Raw genomic sequence first — 17766 nt, 5'->3', positions numbered from 1 at the left:
TCGGATGTCCGATAATCATTGCGTAATTTCAGACGCATGAAAAACTCCACCACCGGACGTCCGAAGGAAATAAGACATTCCCCCTGGATCACTGACTTCGATCAGACGCAAGTATCGGACGTCCGATAGGATCCTTCAAAGTCGACGAAACCATCGGACGCTGAATATGTCTCCACCAGACGTCCGATAGAAACAAGATGATTTCTCAAATCTCTTTGTTTGCTGTTAGAGGCACAAAGAGCTTGCACCGGACGTCCGATAGAATTGAAGAAAATTTCTCAAACTCACTGCCTGCTATCAGACGTAAAAAACAGGAGTACCGGACGTCCGATACTCCAACGGCTAGTTGACTGTTCAGTTATTTTCTATTCGTTGGAAGCATTAATGAAACACTTTATTGGTCTCCTATAAATAAAGTATGGTCAGAATATTCAAACAACTTTTGCACACTAAAAATACAAAAGATCTAGAGTGATTTTAGTGAGAAAATACTCTCCAAGGAAGATTTGTAGTCTTAGTGGTGTGAAATTCATTGTAAACTTTTCATTTGTGAATGAATACTTCATGAGTGTAGCTCTGCGAGGGTTATCCTGAGGGATAGTAAAACTTCCTAACTTGACCGAGTGAAATTCGAGGCAAGGAGGAGGTGAACCTTCCTTTGTACATAAGAGTGATTGTAATTCATTAACTTGAAGAAATTTGTTTGAATTAATCTACAAGGTCAAGAGGAGTTTGGTAGTTAATTGGTTTGTAATTCTTTCCTTTTTATTTATTTATTGTTACATTTGTGATCTTTACACTGTTTATCTCTTCCACTTGGTTGTCTTCGATCCTCACAGTTTCACTGTCATATATCCTATGAGATCTACTACTTATATAAAGAAGAGTTTGAAGGTACACACTGCAACTAGGTAATAGTTTGAAGGTGCAAAATGCATCTAACCCTTATTTTTATTACCAATGAATTTTATATTGCTTATTTATTTTAAGTACTACAATTACTTTCCTTATGCAAACTCTAATTTTATTTGATAACTCATATATTTTGAAAGCAATTTGGGTTGGAGTTCTTAAATTGCATTATCTTACTAGATTTTTGCTAAGGTCCAAAAATCCTCAAACCTGTTACTTAAAGAATATCAACTTATTCAACCCTCTCTAGGTTGGCTTACTAGGACAAATGGAATTTGATCAATGATGGAAGATTAGATTTGGAGTTGTATTTTGTGTGACTAAAAAAGGAAATTCAGAAAAATATGGGAAAATGTTGTCTTGGCTCTAAGGCAACCCTATGTTGATTGATTCTAAAGAAATTCACAAATGAATACTTTACAAAATAAGCAACTAAATAATCCATGATAACTATATGAATAAAAAAAAAAAAAAAAACAGTGCAAAGTCTCAATTTATAGTGGTTTGACCACCTTTCTTAGTGACCATGCTCACTTCCTAAGCTTCTTCATGCTTGGTGTCTCTTCGCAAAACGTCTCTCTCAATAGGCAGAATAGCAACCCTTATACAATTGATAAACCTTGTATATATAGGCCCGTCCACGCTCTTATGAACACTTTTTTCAATTGAATCTAGATTTTTGTTGACACTTAAGAAACCATATTATAGCATAACAAATTTCAATCTACAAATGATCCATGTGAAAAAAAAATTAACATGAAAATGTACTATGTTACCATTCAAATACACTACCTCTCTTAGTATTTTTATACTTGTATGTTCAATATGATCAACACACTTTACTATTCAAAATAGATGAATAGTGGCTTTATAGTTTGAAATTTTTTTTTTTCCAAAATTCAGTTGAATATTTAACTGCTAGAAAACTAGCTATTGAAAACTAGTTTTTAGGCCATTCAAACAGTCAAGCTTTATTATTATTTTTTTACTGCATTTAACAACTAGTAATAAACTAACTCGATTTTCTTAATTTGGTTCAGATAGCTGAACATTTGTGCATCATCCAAAATCTTTATCAATTCAACTTTGAATGGCCGATCCTCTTCAGTTGCATCCGTTTAATTGGCAACTTGGTTTCAATCTATTTGTACTTCTCTTTTACATGATCAATTTTCCATAATTTTGAGACTTTATTGAGAAGTAATAAGTCCATTTCACATCACTCAAGTAAATCACTAGTATCTTTTTATCATTATTTTCTTGTCATTTTTAATTTGGAAGGTAACATCAATATTTGGACTTTCAATTGTTAGAGCCGCTTGATTTTAGAACTTCCTTATGATCACTACAAGAGTACTATAAGTAGCCTCAACTTAAGGTAGCTCATTATCAGTCCATTTTATTTGTTTGCCCTTCCTTACATTGAATTTACAAAAAAAAAAAATTAAAATTTTTTGTCAAATTTATGAAAAAATAAACAAACTACATTCATAAAATGAGGTTAAGAGTGACTTAAAAATTTGAGTAAAACAATAAATCAAATATAGGTGTATACAGTTAGAAGATAATGTAAAATTTTGTGGCTACATAAACTATTTCCTGGCAAATTGCTTATCTTTTAGCTAAAAATGGTAAACTCTCTGTTGTAGTCTTGTATAAGTTCATTATTTGCATTTATTATCATATCTTAGGTAATGCTTATAACTATAACAAAATATCTAAACTCAAAATGATGAATGCTATCTTGTATTATAATTATTTATTATGGTTTACGTCTTAAATTCAGATTATATTTCATTATTATATTCATATTTCTCTATCTAAACATATTTTTTGGCAAATTCCGCGCATTAGGGTGGGATGCCAACTCAAATTTTATTAATAATTAAAAGAATTACAAAAATGGAGAGGGACGTTATAATTTACGTTCAATAGTATATGACTAATTAAAAAGAACATAAGGTAATAAACTAGAACATATGAATAAACCTATTACAAAGATAGTGAAAATTTTCTAATAGAAGGAAGACCAAATCTTTCTAAGTTGACACTACTCCTACGTAGCTGAGGAAGATCTTGAATGCTAATAAAGACCAAATTCGAAGTCAGCTGCAAAATCTCCTTGGACTCAGCCGTCACCTTCTCTCATTTTCTCACATTTTTTCTGAATTTTGTAAAAAGAAAAATAGCTTAAACTCTAATCCTAGGTATATATTTAGGTGTCACATAAGACACTATCCCTTTAAGACTAGGTTTCCTTTTCGTTCTTGCTTCCTCCAAGTCAACCAACCATAGGGACTTCCTACTTCGAATATCTCCCATTTTCTTGTCCAAAATCCTTTTCTTTGTGTTCAGAAAATTTCTTCCTTTTTTCTTTTTTTCCAGCTGAATTATTATTTTTTTTTTTCGTTTTACATAAGTCAGCTGTCCAAAATTTGATAAAGCCAATATGATGAAGTAATTCCCTAATACATAGGTGCTCAATGATCTCATCCAAATCTGCCTCAAAAATAGGACATAACATGCCATGCATTTTAAAGTATAAAATCTCTTAAACATGTAGGGCATCTTGCTTTGTTTCTCTATCTAAATAATATTAAGCCAAATATATCAAATGTTTAAAAGATTTAATAGAAGTTAAATAGTGTACAAAAAAATTATAATAAGAAATCTATATTGTTTGCACATGATATTTTTAAGTAGTATAATACCTCACAATATGGAAAGAGAGGAGAAAATGGTAGAAAAGGTTACTCAATTATTTAAGATTTAATCATTTGGTCACTAAACTTTTTTTTTTTTTTTTGCAAAAATGTCACTGAACATATAAAAGTGTACCTTTTGGTGTAATTCTATCAAATTCCAGTGTTAAGATAGCTAGAAATGCATCCACACAAACAGTATGCCTAGATTTTTACAGGCAAAAATATCTCACAACCTTTGTGTGTGCATTGAAAAAAAAATTAAGGATCTTCTCAGTTTCTAAACTTTACCAATTTTCTCTAGATCATGATTGTAGTATTTAATAGTACTTAGGAATTTTGGTCGATATTTGGAGAGAATTAGTAAAGTTTAAAAAATCAAAAAGTTCTTAATCTTTTTAATATGCACCAAAGATTGTGAGACCTTTTTGCCCTTAAAAATCTAAGCATACTACTCATGTGGATGCATTTTCAGCTATCTCAACACCAGAAATCAACAAAATAACTGAAAAAGGTACACTTATATGAGTTCAATGACCTTTTGGTAAAATAAAAAAAAAACCCTAAATAGTTGAGTAACCTTATTTGCTATTTTCACTAGAAAGAATCAGGATTAGAGAATTGAGTAGTACCTCATATTAATAGAATAGAAGAGAAATTTGGTTTGGGGAAAAAAAAAACTAACCATATCTTGTAGCTGCAGCAATAATTAAGTTCTCACATAAATGGCTGCATTTCTGGCATATAAGTTTTCTGGTATGTATGTTTTTTAAATTCAAAGCGCTAAACTATGCTTACCCTTAAGGTTCAAGAAAATTAGTTGTACTTAATTAACTTAAATTGTTTACTCTTTTGCATAGGCACATTTAGATGACGCATTCTATTGTATAGCTCAATTCCTTTGTGAATATTCTTACACAATGAGGAGCTTCAAGGGCAATATTACTTGCTTTGAGCAAGCAAAAGGACCCATAAATCTTTACGTGTTAGGTAAAAAGTATGTTGACTTAGATTGGGAGTAGAAATGTAGAACAAATCTCTTTACATGTTAAATAGAATAAAATTTCTTGCATTCATTTTGTAAATCTGTATAAGGGCAGTGCTATCATTTATTATTAATAAAATTTAAAGACCTCATTTGTTATCAATAAAATTTAGGGCAAACATCTCCTCTCCCTGTACCCCGGATTTGCTGCTAGAAAAGAGGGAAAAAGGGAATTCCTTTGAGCCCTCATGATAGGGACCAAGTACTATAAAAGCTATGATGAGGTCGTGGAGTCTAAAAGATTAAGACATAGGTCAAACTATTGTTTTAAGCATCTAAGCTGGACGGAGCCATGTTGAGTTGAAGTTGCGCAAACGCCCCCCAAACTCTGGCAAATCCCTAAAGTTGGCTTGAAAAACTTGCTGATGCATAGAATCCCCTGCTATGGCGTAGTACAGAAAGAAAGTGGAAGAAAGGTCTCATTTAGTAAGTACCTCAGCGGTCTATTATACCTACTGTAGTCATCTAATAGCAAAAGCTAAAGTCTTGAGCTTTGTCATGCATTTGTTCCCCTTGAAATTTCTTTTGTTTCCTTTCTTCATCTATATTGCATCCCTAAAATTTATACATGTATTGCTTACCTCAAATATGAAGACATCCAAAATGAAAATTTAACTATCATCTAAAAGCAAAAGCAAAAGAAGAATCTTTAAACTTTTGCCATGTAAAAGAAGATTGAATGATTTTATTTGAATGTGCTTTCCCAAAAACTACAGTTGTCCAGTGCACAAAAATAGGAATCGTATCATTGTTTGAACATTAGAATTTTTTAAATTTTTTTCCAGCCGATAAAGGATGGAACTTAAGAAGCGGAGAAAGGGTAGAAGTGTTTGAACTCAAGATCTCTAATTTTTTGGATCTCAACACTAGATTAAAACCTCCTTCGATATTTGAACCGGAAATTCCTTTTTTTTTTTCTTTTTTTAACATCCCACCCCTTTCCACACCCCTACCACCCCAAGCCCAAGAATCTAACCCTGAACGTAGCAATAGGAAATAATTGAACCTGAAATTCTTTATAATTCTAGAAAGATTAAAACAACCATTGAAATATTTATCTATAATTTTGTGTACCATTTATAAACACACACACATGCATATATACATGGACACATGCATATATACATGGGTGCGTACACAACACATATATGTATAAACTTATAATATGTGGCCCAAGTTTATTATATAAAAAAGTTGAATTATTATGTAATGATATTCTAATCCTAGTTTAATCATCGTGGAAGTCAATAAAGTTCTTTGTTTTTAGTACTATTTTAATTCTTCGGAATGGATAATGGGAACTTCTTTTCTTTTTTCTTTTTTTGGGGGGGGGGGGGTGGGGGAGGTGGGGTTGAAGAGGGGTTGTGGAGCGGGAATAGGGGGATGGTCGTGCAAAACTAGAGAGAAAGAAAGAAAATCTTCAAAATTTTGAGAGCACAAATGCAAGGTAAAACTTTACTAGTTTTGACTTTTTTTTTAAAAATAAAACATTAGCAATAACATACGAAGAGAAGTCTGCTGATATAAAGGTTTGCCAATTTCCTTTTACGCCTTGTACGAATGGAAGGAGGCTTTATTATTCTTGGCAGAAAAAGGGAAATCATTTGAACAGCCCTTCGATAAGTTGACAGAATAAAGATTGTGGGTCAGAAAAGAAAAATTAGATGGTATTCAACTCCAAAATACTTTTTGACCATAATACTCATCATCAAACTTAAAAAAGTGGGCAGAAGCATAGGACCAGCATACTCATCCCAATCTAGCAGCAAAGACCCAACACCCAACCCCTTAGTCTCCTCCTATCATCTCTGTCTAAGCTATCATCTCTGTTTAACATCTAAGCTAACAGATAATTGATCCGCCAGTGGGACAAAGCCACAAATCTTAAATCTTACCATTGGGAGTTGTCAGGGTTAACATAAAGAGCAGGTAGTTAGAAGTCAGAATCTTCTAAGCTTCACCATTACCGCATGTACAGTAAACAGCAGGTAGAATACAACACGTACCCGGTGAACTGTGGTTACTGTCCAAGAAACCACTTTGCAAAAATAAACATCAGGTGGAATGGAAGTGGAATTTACAACCAACTGAAAATTTAGAAACTCATTCCTCAAAAGCATTTGCGATGAACAACTGCAGGCCCATTCTCGTCATAATCTGCCTTGGTTATATGTTGATTCTGTGGGAAAACAACTTTGGCGAGTATGGCTCCCCCTACCCATGCTGAATATGTGATCAAGTTCTCTGGCATATATTCTGGTGGCTGTAATGATTGAAGAATCAGAAGAAATTTCTGGTTTTAATTGCCAGAACCACAACTCTCAAAAAAGTTCAAAACTTTCTAACTCAACCACAACTTCGCAAGTTTCTGGTCCCAATGGTCAAACCAATACCTTCTTTAGCAAACATAAGGAACAGATTATTTTTCAAAAAGAAAACTGAAATTTCTCAAGTTCATTTTGTGGAAAAATTTTAGGAAATGGAGTGATAAGAGAAAAGTTTAGCAAACAGAACAGAGAACCAAAGAACTGTAGGGCAGGAAAAGAATATATTATTGCAGAATTCCAATAGAAGAAATTTCAAATGCAGCAAAGGCAAAAAGAGCTGAAATAACTGTGAAACAACATCACCTTCACTAGAGAAGGGCGAATAGCTGATGAGCAAAGACTTGCTTCTTTCTGAAACCTATCCTCAAAGCCTGTAAAATCAAGCACCAAAATTTGGAGTCAAATCTCTTAGTGATTTCCACTGACAATGTTAGGTAACAAGTAAGGCACTTTTTTTAAGTGTCCATTCAGATTTCTAAACGTGAATGGCAATAATCAAGAACCAAGCTTATCCACTACATACGAGACAAGCTGCAAATACTCAAGCAAAAGACTTCCATGTTATACCTCAAAACTTACATGGCTACTATTCTCGTCACTTGTTTGACAGTCAAACCATAGATCTCCCATGGCATAAAACTAAGCAAGAAACAGTAAAATCTAAGTGGTGCTCATCTCTACCCTATATTTACCTGTTATGGTGGTGTAAAGTACTCAGCATCTTAACATTAATTAGATGATGTAGTCATCTTGAAATTAGTTTCTCACGACTGCTTATCAAATGACCCAAAACCAATCTCTAAATGTGTTATTTTGATAGAAAAGGAAAAGCAAATTATCTTGTATTACTTATTTAGGATACATACTGGAAAGTGGGAAATAGTGGTGAAACGGCATATAGTTTTAAGGCTGAGGTGGAGTTCCAAAAACTTAAAATTCCACATTTCATAATAACCAATGGGCTGGTGTAGTACAATATCTTCATCCCTTTTCGCTTAACCCATCTTTAAGCTGCTCTTTCAAAATGTCCAATTTATCTCGGTACTGACCAAAAAAGACCATTTGCCCTGTGATCCATTTGATCTGCAATAATGTAAGTTTTATTTCTTCAATCCTGAAAAAATATGGTCTACCCAACACCACACAAAAAGGTACCAACAAAATGCAAAATGTAAAGAAAGAATTAGAAGACATAGAAGAGCACAAGATGAGGCCACAAAGCAATATAGAAATGTAGCATCATTCTTCCTGCAAAATTAATGTATTGGCAGTCCACAGTATTATTAAATTTCCAAGGTTGCATTTGAAAGAAACAATATAAGGCAATATCAGGAAAGAAAGCAAATAAGCTGAACAGACAGCTTTATACGGCCAAAAGGACACTAAAAAGTTTAAAGAAGTGCAGGAAACAATTTGATACCTACTTCAACATAACCACAAGAGCACACAGATCACAAGAATATGATCCAGAAATGACGAACATATCAAATTAAGGGAAATCTTCATAAGGTTGCCTGTTCTGATTCAATTATGAACTGATGAGAGAACTCACCAGTCATAGAAGCAGTGCCACCACAAAGCACAGTATTTTCTAGAAGTTGTCGGTGGTTTTCAGAGGAAACAGTTGATATACTACGAACAAGCTGCTCTACCATACCATGAGCCTCTAAACCCATAACTGATGGCTGAAATAAAGCCTCTCCAATGGTGTATCTTTCTTTTCCGATCATAATCACCTGAAACAAAGGGACAAGCGAGCAATAATAAGAATAACCCAAATGTTATAATGTTTACAAAGAAGTTGTCAGGTTATACCCCTAAAAGTGACTGAATTACAACCTCTGCTATCAGAAACAGCTTAAGTATCCATTTGAAAAAGTTCATGAGGACATGCCTAATAAGTATATATATAAAAATAAAATGAGTTTTTAATCATAGATATGCATATAATATCAGCAAGATTTTAGTGCAAAGAGTCACCCAAGAGCCTTTGCACAGCAGGCTTGCACATATTTGGCCAAATAGTGGTGTGGAAATGGACTAAGTGGCAACACACAGATCAAGTGCAATTAAATGGTGGAGACTGACTCCATCTATCTTCCCCAACTTCTGTTGTGGAAACAACTATTTACGACTTATTCCAGACAAGATCCCTATTCTCTTTTGATGATTGCAGCCTGATGCATAAATAAGCCCCCAAACTTTGGTTTCTTGTAATTAACCTCAAATCACCCTAGTCAGCCACACTCTGCACCCCCACACATCAGTTGAAACATGCTCCCCACAAAAGAACTCTAACATCCACCCTTGTGTACCTCTCACCACAACCACCCCAACCCGGTAACTCCTGCCAAGTGGTTAGTTCAAATTTTGATTCGAGTAGACCAAAAGAAGTGAATAGTTTCTTTCATATTTTCATTTTCAATTAATTTCATATGTTACATATTGAATTTTGATATCAATACTAGGTTTTGGTTTTTAAGTCTTTCAAATTGAACTGTACTTTTATGAAATTTTGCTCATTATTGCTCGTTATCCACACGAGGAACTCAAATTCCAGGAAGAAAAAGTCAACCAAGAAGCCTATGCAAGCATCAGAAACCACTCAAGTTAGATAAGAAGGTGCACACGAGCAGCTAAGGACCCATGAGCAACAAAATTTACATCCTATCCGTGGCATCAAAAACACACAGCATTCAATCCTCCCACATATCCACAAAATCATATTCTCCTATTTGAGTAAACTATTCTAAAACATATCAGTATTGAGATTGACTGATCAACCAGTAGTTTTACTGCATTCAGATTAACTGATCAACCACCAAAACCCAGGTTAAACAGGCTTGATTTTGGTGAATATTGGCAACTTGATGCCAATGAAACAAAATTCACAGCTGGCGATGGAAGACAGTCACCCAATCAGCACATGCGCCACAAAAGGGAGCTATATTCTCATTTCCCTTTAATTTCTTTAAGTAAAAACTGAAGGAGCATATCCATTCTGTCCATGTATAACCTAACTCCAGGGGGGTCCCATGAGCACATGGTAGGCCTCAGCATAACATGAGGTAAGAACCCCATAGTACACTTATTCCAGTACTGGCAAAGACATCTAGCACTTATTTTCTACTAGCACTTATGATTCTCTACCAACTCTCCAGATTAACTCTAGGACAGTCCTGGCCTCAGAGATTCAGTTCAGGTTCTAAAATTAAAACAAATGCTTAAAACTAGCTTCTTCATATCTCAACCATCCTCAGCTTTCACTCGCATAAGCACTCACCTCGCTTTATGGCCTCAGGAATGGCAAATAGGTCACACGAATAAAGTTGCATTCTTAGGCACAAGTGGAGGCAAAGTTTTGTCCAAATATCAGTTATTAATGAATAATTTATAGCTATTATGAATGCTGAATTTCCAACTTGGAAGATTGATTCTTAAATTTTACATCAGAATAAGAACTTATCAGCTTGTTTGATATTGGTTAATAAAGTGCAGATGGTTAATAACCACTACTAGATGGGTGAATTCTGCTGCACATAAAACCATCGGAACAATTGTGCTAGAACTTTCAATTTTGCTGCTTTACCATTTAAACTGTTATAGTCTGAACTTTCAATTTTGCTGCATTACCAATTAAACTGTAATAGTCTAAACCTGTCCATCAGGCAAAGTATGCTGCTCCACAGGGCATGACACCTGGATCTTCTCATAATTAACATCATCCTCAGCACAACACGCATATTGCTCCTTTATTTTCTCAGCATCAGACAAACTGAGCTTCACCTGTGGATTAGATTTGGCAAGTTCCTGTACTAGCAGCTTTGTTAAATCCAAGCCCCCTAATTCAAATCTTCTTGAAGCTAGGTGCTGAACGGCACCTTCAATAACTGGTGCGATATCTGCAAATTTAATGTATTACTTAACAGATGACATAACTACACTGCAGCAGATAAGTTTACCATGGAAAACAAGGAAAATAAAATTGTCCAAAAATGAAAGTTACTTCTATAAAATGTTACAAGATACAATACAAAAAAAAAAGAGTAATCAATTATTTTGAGTGTCTCAATAAGGCTATACAATTAATTTGAATAGAAAATATAATGGTACGACATTGTTCTGATCAAGTATAGTTGAGAAGGAAATCATCATAATCTAATGAAGCAAATCGATTTGTCATTTGAAAGATGAGTAAAAAGTCCATATAGTTGAAGAAACATTCTACAGCTACACTGAAGCTGAAAGCAAGAGCCTCCATCAATAAAAAATTTCCTACATCCCAAAGCCACCCAAAATTCTCTCATGCCATCTTCACAACCAAACCCAACCCCCCCCCCCCCTTTTTTCTCCTTTCAGAACTGACCAAGTCCAATAACCCTTTCTATGAATTCAACAACACCATTAGAACTGTCTAAGAAACCATAAAATGAACGGAGCCCATGACAACAAAAAGCAAGCAAATATTGACTGTAGAAGACCAAAAACTATACAGAATTTCCAGTATCCTTTTGTCTGCAATCTTATTTCCAATCTAGAAATGCACTTTGGTAGTGGTTACGATGCAGCCACTTGAACATTTAAGCCACAAAATTATAGTGGCTCGAGGAGACAGAGAAATGGGCCTAAATTGATAGACCATGATAACTGAACACCCAAATCCCAAATCACCCCCAGCTCTCTCTAGCCATCTTCACACCCTCCTATCCACCTCATTTCAGTACTTGTCAAGCCTAATATCCCTTGCTCTAAATCCACCAACACCCTTACAATCATTTGAGAAAACATAAAATCAACAGAGCCCATAGCAACAGATCAAAAGACCCATATAATCTCCAGTACCATTTTGTCCAAACTTTTATTTTCAATCAATAAATGCACCTTGGTAGTGGTTATAATCGAGAACACTAGAAAATTTAAACGACAGAAGTGCAGTGGATTGAGGAGACAGAGAAACAAGACTGTATTGATACATGACAATCAGGAGGTACTGTTGAACTAGTTTTAGATTTTATTTTTTTTATGTTTTTGTTGATTGGTGTCATGCCGGAAGAACCCATAACTTTCCCCTGCCATCTAGAAGTCCTCCCTCCACCTCACTCATGGAACTTGTCAAGCCCAATATCCTTTCATGCAAAACCCACCAACACTCTTAAACTGTTGGAGAAACCATATATCTATATAAATGTCTTTTCCTTCAAACTCTTATTTCCAATCTAGACATACACTTCAGCAGTAATTATGCAAACAGAGACATAATTTGGACTAAGGGTGCGTTTGACAAAACTGAAGTCTGAAAACTGAAATCTGAAATCTGAAGCCTGAATCCATTAAGTTTTAAAAATGTTTAGTATTAAATCAAATACATTTGAATGCATATCACATTCAGTAATAAATGAATAGCTTATCACTTATTTTTGGGAGCAAGTTTTGCCTAGAAAATTCAGTGCCACTTAATTAATCCAGATGTTCAATTTTTTATTATCAAATGCGTCTGAACAAATTAAGATTTGAATCCACTGAGTTTAAGTGTTGAATCAGGGACTAAGAAACTATCGCAGATAGAGGAGATACAGGAAAGGGGGCAGCAATCCAGAGGTGCTCTAGAACAGGTTTTACATTTCCTTTTGCGTCATTGTATGTTGCCTTACTAGATTACTCTTAAAAGCTGTAAATAGCCTTTACCTCTTTTATTTGTAGGTGGAAGTAACCAAAACACCCTCTGTTCAGATGTCAAATATCAGGAAATGACTAATTTCAACTTTCACCATTTGTTAATAATTTGGCAGAACAATATGCCCTTCTAATTTTATCTGTCCAACCACCCTTTTCTACGCAACTGGGATGAATTAACCAAGCCCACAACAGCCACCACATGACTCCAAGCAGCAAAAGTTGAACCTCGGGCATTCTGGGTTTGATCCTATTGACTTGTACTGCTAAGCCATATCCTTTCAGGACAATATATATTTTAACAGCAAAGTTACAACAATAGTTCCCAACATTGAAATCGTAATTAAAGTATATCCACACTTAATGGAAAGCAAAATGAATAAAAAAGGCACTACTAAAATTGTCCTACAATTTTTAAGACAAATGGGTGGTGAGACGATATAGTGTAGAAGGTTTTACACATTAAATTAGAAAAAAAAAATTAAAAATTTAAAAAAAAGGTGGTTACAAATGTTGGTCTCAGAACTGGATTTGTCATGCAAATTTAATACTTATAGAGAAGTTTCCAAGAGCTAGGAGCACATATAATTGCTCATGATCATACTCTGAATGAGAAAGGTACATAGATTTGGATGTGATGAAGCTGCAGCAGGGAGAAAAAAAAATCTCTTATGGCTTAGTATTATGGATACAGCTTACAGTAATAGTAATGTTTTTGCTTCAAGATTTCACAAATTTCTTCCCAGTGTAGCGTAGAATTTTAATGTTACTTGGTTTTCTAATAAATTTACTTGGCAAGAGAATATGAAGTCCAGTTACATTTTCTCATCTTAAAGTAAGACTTGGCTGCTTATTTTTGGCCTTTTTCAGTTTACATTAGATGAAAATCTCTGCTAAATCAGGCCCATCTTCAAGGTTCTCTATTGATACTTGGCTGCTTATTTTCAGAGTTGTCAGTTTATTAGATGAAACCCTGGGCTAAATCAGGCCCATATTCAAGGTTTTCTATTGATACTCTATGCCTCTTGTAACTATAGCATACATTGCAGAAGGTATTTTAAGGCAGGCCATGGTCAAGTTTCAACCTAGGCCTTTATGCCACACACATAGAATCTTTTAAAAATTATTGTCATGTAGTTTTCTTTACATAGATCTTAATACATGCTTTTCAAACAACAATGTACTCTGTCAGGTACATCAACTTTATACACCACCACAGATGAAAATTCGTTCAAAATCCCCTAACAAAAAATGAATCACTAAAGTGAGAACCCTCTCCACTATAAAATTCACAAAAAAGGGAATGATTTGAAACTTGTTAGGTAACTACACAATTTCTATATCATTGCTTCAACCCTTCAAAAGATCAGTCAAACCAACAAAACATTCTTAAACACTACAATCAAAAAATCCTGTACAGAACAGAGCTATTGAAATCCATATATGAAGTGAGAAGGCTTGAGGACCAAAAGACATCACATGATGACTATTAAAACCAAATAAAATCACCATGATTTTCCACCAATGGACTTGTACATTGCAAAACTCCAGCTAACCCACGAATAGCATGGACTAGAGACACTAACAATACACTAGTTGTGAAACACAAACTTCAGACACAAATCGAGGCAATACATGCTAATATAAGCAGCACTGAAATGGTAAAGCTGTAATCATGTGAAAACTAAATGATCCTAAAAGATGCAATCACTACAAGGGCATCATGAGAAACTCCAGAAGCCTCATATCACTCTGTATTGCATCAGATGTACTAATAAATATATTAAAAACAAAGTCGCGCATTAGATAAGGAACAAAAATTGTATTCAAAAGTTCATGAAAAAAAGAATAAGAAATATACCAAGAAATTTGATTCATCAGAACACAATTGTGTAGGGGTAGGTAAAGAGATGATCTCAAGGTATGAAGGGGGTTAAGACTTTGAGTCAGCTTAGAATTGGCATTCCACCTTGAGAGGAAAACTAAATCCGCATGCAACAGGTGCTCAAGGACTATTCTATATGTCAAGAAATGTTCCTAGTAGTACGTAATAACCAGGTGAATCTTTAGATTGGTAATTCAGCATCACAACCATTTGATGAAATAAGATTCAGTTGATGTAAATAGCAAAAATCCCAGTTCTGAGTTTAGGGAGTGTTTCCTCTAAAGGTACTTTTGCATTATCTTTTTTTAAACTGAGTAGTTTGAGTTTATGAGAAAATCAAAAGCAGCAAGATTTACGTACTAAAGGGCAGTTAATTAACATACCAATCTTCCCATGACCAATATCAACCGTGCAGCCTGAGATGCGCCCTACTGCATAAAGCGACAACACTGCTTGCTCAGAAGCATAAAAGCCAGAGATGTTAAATGTTTCAAACATCAATTGCACCAACTGTTCCCTAACAGCCTGAAACCATCAAACCGTTATAGGCATGTTAAACGTTGAATAAGGAATGAATGATACATGATTTTGTACACTTCATGAAACATAAGTATCTACAAAGTAGTTCTTGGTATCTACGAAAATTTTAGCAACTTCTTAACCCAGCCTCAGCATAATGCAACATAACTTACATATCAGTGGGCCTTATGAAATCACCTCTCTTAGCTTTCAGAACATTTAACTCATCACATAGACATGGACAACGATTATTTAATAGTTCAAACATAAAAAGTTCCCAACATAGCCACAGTGCAATGGCACGTAAAATTACCAAAGACCTGGCCTTATGAAAGTACCTTGTTTTTTAAAAACATTTATCTACTCACATAAACATAGATGTCAAAGCTTTTAATAGTTCGAAATTGAAAAGTAGACATCATGACTACAACATACTTCATGATAGGCTACCCATCCTGAATCACTAAAAGCATTGGACATAATCTATAGAAATGAAACAATCTCACGAGGGAATCATCATACAGCACTACTCTGCAGCACAAGATCAACCACTGACTAAGAAACACAATGGTGTACCCAAATATGAAGCCAAAACCATGAAAAAATCACTTCCATCATTTTTTTCTTCTAGTCTCTAGTCATATGTGAATGAGAATGAGTATGAATGTACATATGCCATATATTTCCAGTTTGAATGAATTATAATCTAATACACACATACAGCAAGTTCTTGGTAGCTTTTCAAAATAAAGATACATTTTTTCCTTTCACATGACACTAAAGATATGTATGTCAAGGTGCTAAAATCTATATGTTTTTATATATAAAGATATATATATATATAGAGAGAGAGAGAGAGAGGGAGAAAGGATCAGACCTTGGGAGTGCAAAGTGGATCTGTGAATAAAATTTGGCCTTCATTGCCCATTTCCCACCCAAGGCCAGTATAAAGAACATGGTGCAATAAATCTTCCATGGCATCCCAATCTTTAACAAAACCTCGGACAATTGGATCCACCGTTATATCTTCAACCAAGGAAGGATCATCTAATGAAGCATCTATAGGCATCCGTTTCATTTGTGTCGGAATTATCTAAAGCATTCATTTAAATCACGTTAAACACCATCCTTCCAAACACTAAAGAATAAACCAAAGGACTAGAAAGCCACAAAAAGATAACACCTATAACATCTGTGATCATCAAACAACAAAACAAAACATATTTCAAACGACTTTCTGGGCTTTTTCCATTTTTAGAGTGGGAGAATGGTTTCAACCTTGGACACATGATACCGTTTTAGTCGGAAGAAGTTATCTAGATAATAACCAGCTCAAAATTCATGAAATATTTTGCTCCACTTGGAATTAAGTAGGAGGATTTTCCCCCCTTCTGTTTGTAGCTGTATTTTACATGTTCACATCAGTATTGTTGACATAACAAGAAAATTTCAGCTCAAATTGAACTGACTTGCAGATAAAGTCTTAAAGGCCTGAGATTTCGGTTTCCAACTTATTTTTACTAATCTGCACATAATGTTTTCCCAACAAAGCTTACCCAAGAATGCAACTGAGGTTCAATAACAACCGGATTAAAACCCCCAAGTTTCCTATAGCTTGCCGCATCAATTTGCAAGAACGGTAGACTTCAAACATGATTCTTCATTAGAAAAAGCTACATAAAAAATTCAACTTAAACATGAATTACTTAAGTTACTCGGAATGAACATAACCCTAATTTTTGGAATCCTCACTCCTCATTTCGACATAACAATAAAAATTTATCCAAAAATGAGAACTTTTCAGCTAAAGATTGAAGAACTATGCAGACCGAGAAAAAAACGCACGGTTTTTTCCCCCAATTACTTTCTATCATATTTTTGTCGGATTAATGGAAGGAGAGAGGCGACAATGGAAGTGGGAAAAGAATGATCAGCATACCATGGAAGGAGCCTGATCAGGAATTGCAAAGCCGGCTTTGAGGAGCTTAGAGCCGGCATCCACTACCACTGCCTCCATTTTACCGGCGAAGAACAGTTCAACGGCGCCGTCGGGCGGCGGGAGCACAATGGAGACTGGGAAGTAGAGGTACTGAGATAGGTAAAAGGCTAAAAAGTGTTTTTTTTTTTCAACTGAAATAATCCCTCCCTTTTCGTTTGTTCATTTGAAAATTGAAATAGAAAACGGTTTTACCCATTTTCGGGTAATTCCAAATCTTAAGTCAACCCACACGGGTTCTAATTGAAACCCGACTTCACTTGGGCTGAAAATGGGACCCGAAAAGTGAGAGCGATGCAAGTTTCGAGTATAGAATATGAGTAAATTTTGGGAAAATGGCCAAATTCGTCCCTAAACTTTTTATTAGTGCTGATTTTGTCGCTAATTTTTATTTCTTGCCAATTTGACATGTGAATATATGTTGTGGTTCTAATTAAGGACTTTCGAGGCAACGCCACCACGTAAAAGAAGTCGAACCTCTAATTGAATAGCTAGATAGGGATATTTTGGGAACTTCAATTATAGATGTTAATAAAACCAAGTAAATAAAAAAATCTAGTTTTTGGGGTATTTTAATATTTAAAACTTTTTTGAGGTATTTTAAAAATTTTTATTTTAATTTATTTCCTCTTCCCCTACCTTACCTCTCCCCTATCTCTACCATCGTCACCACTCTCCTCTTTGCCACCGCCACCACTCTCCTCTTT

General features: G+C 34.8%; 1 protein-coding gene across 2 annotated transcripts; it reads right to left on the bottom strand.

Moving 5' to 3' along the window:
- Nucleotides 1-6531: 6531 nt before the first annotated feature.
- LOC113700973 (actin-related protein 7-like) lies at nt 6532-17229 on the bottom strand. Of its 2 annotated transcripts, XM_027221400.2 has the most exons (7): nt 17003-17229; nt 15941-16156; nt 14928-15069; nt 10644-10888; nt 8539-8722; nt 7290-7357; nt 6532-6922 (listed from the first exon to the last, which is right to left on the bottom strand). In XM_027221400.2, the coding sequence occupies exons 1-7, from the start codon at nt 17078-17080 to the stop codon at nt 6770-6772; spliced, it is 1086 nt and encodes a 361-aa protein (XP_027077201.1). In that variant the 5' UTR covers nt 17081-17229; the 3' UTR covers nt 6532-6769. The 2 variants fall into 2 exon arrangements, with proteins under 2 accessions (XP_027077201.1, XP_071915728.1); XM_072059627.1 differs by lacking the exons at nt 6532-6922; nt 7290-7357 and adding an exon at nt 7930-8069.
- Between the last annotated feature and the right edge of the window lie 537 nt (nt 17230-17766).

The sequence above is a fragment of the Coffea arabica genome, chromosome 7e (genome assembly GCF_036785885.1).
Source record: "Coffea arabica cultivar ET-39 chromosome 7e, Coffea Arabica ET-39 HiFi, whole genome shotgun sequence".
Lineage (NCBI taxonomy): Eukaryota > Viridiplantae > Streptophyta > Magnoliopsida > Gentianales > Rubiaceae > Coffea > Coffea arabica.
Note: the sequence above shows the minus strand (reverse complement) of the source record. Positions and strands in the feature narration are given on the sequence as shown.

Bases quoted from the DNA above. Each gene is read 5' to 3' on its own strand.
- LOC113700973 (XM_027221400.2), bottom strand. From the start codon at position 17,080: ATGGAGGCAGTGGTAGTGGATGCCGGCTCTAAGCTCCTCAAAGCCGGC. The intron at 15,070-15,940 runs GTCTGATCCTTT...TGATGGTTTCAG, and splicing joins ATCCACTTTGCACTCCCAAG to GCTGTTAGGGAACAGTTGGT. The intron at 7,358-8,538 runs GTGAGTTCTCTC...TTGATTTTACAG, and splicing joins TGGCACTGCTTCTATGACTG to GCTTTGAGGATAGGTTTCAG.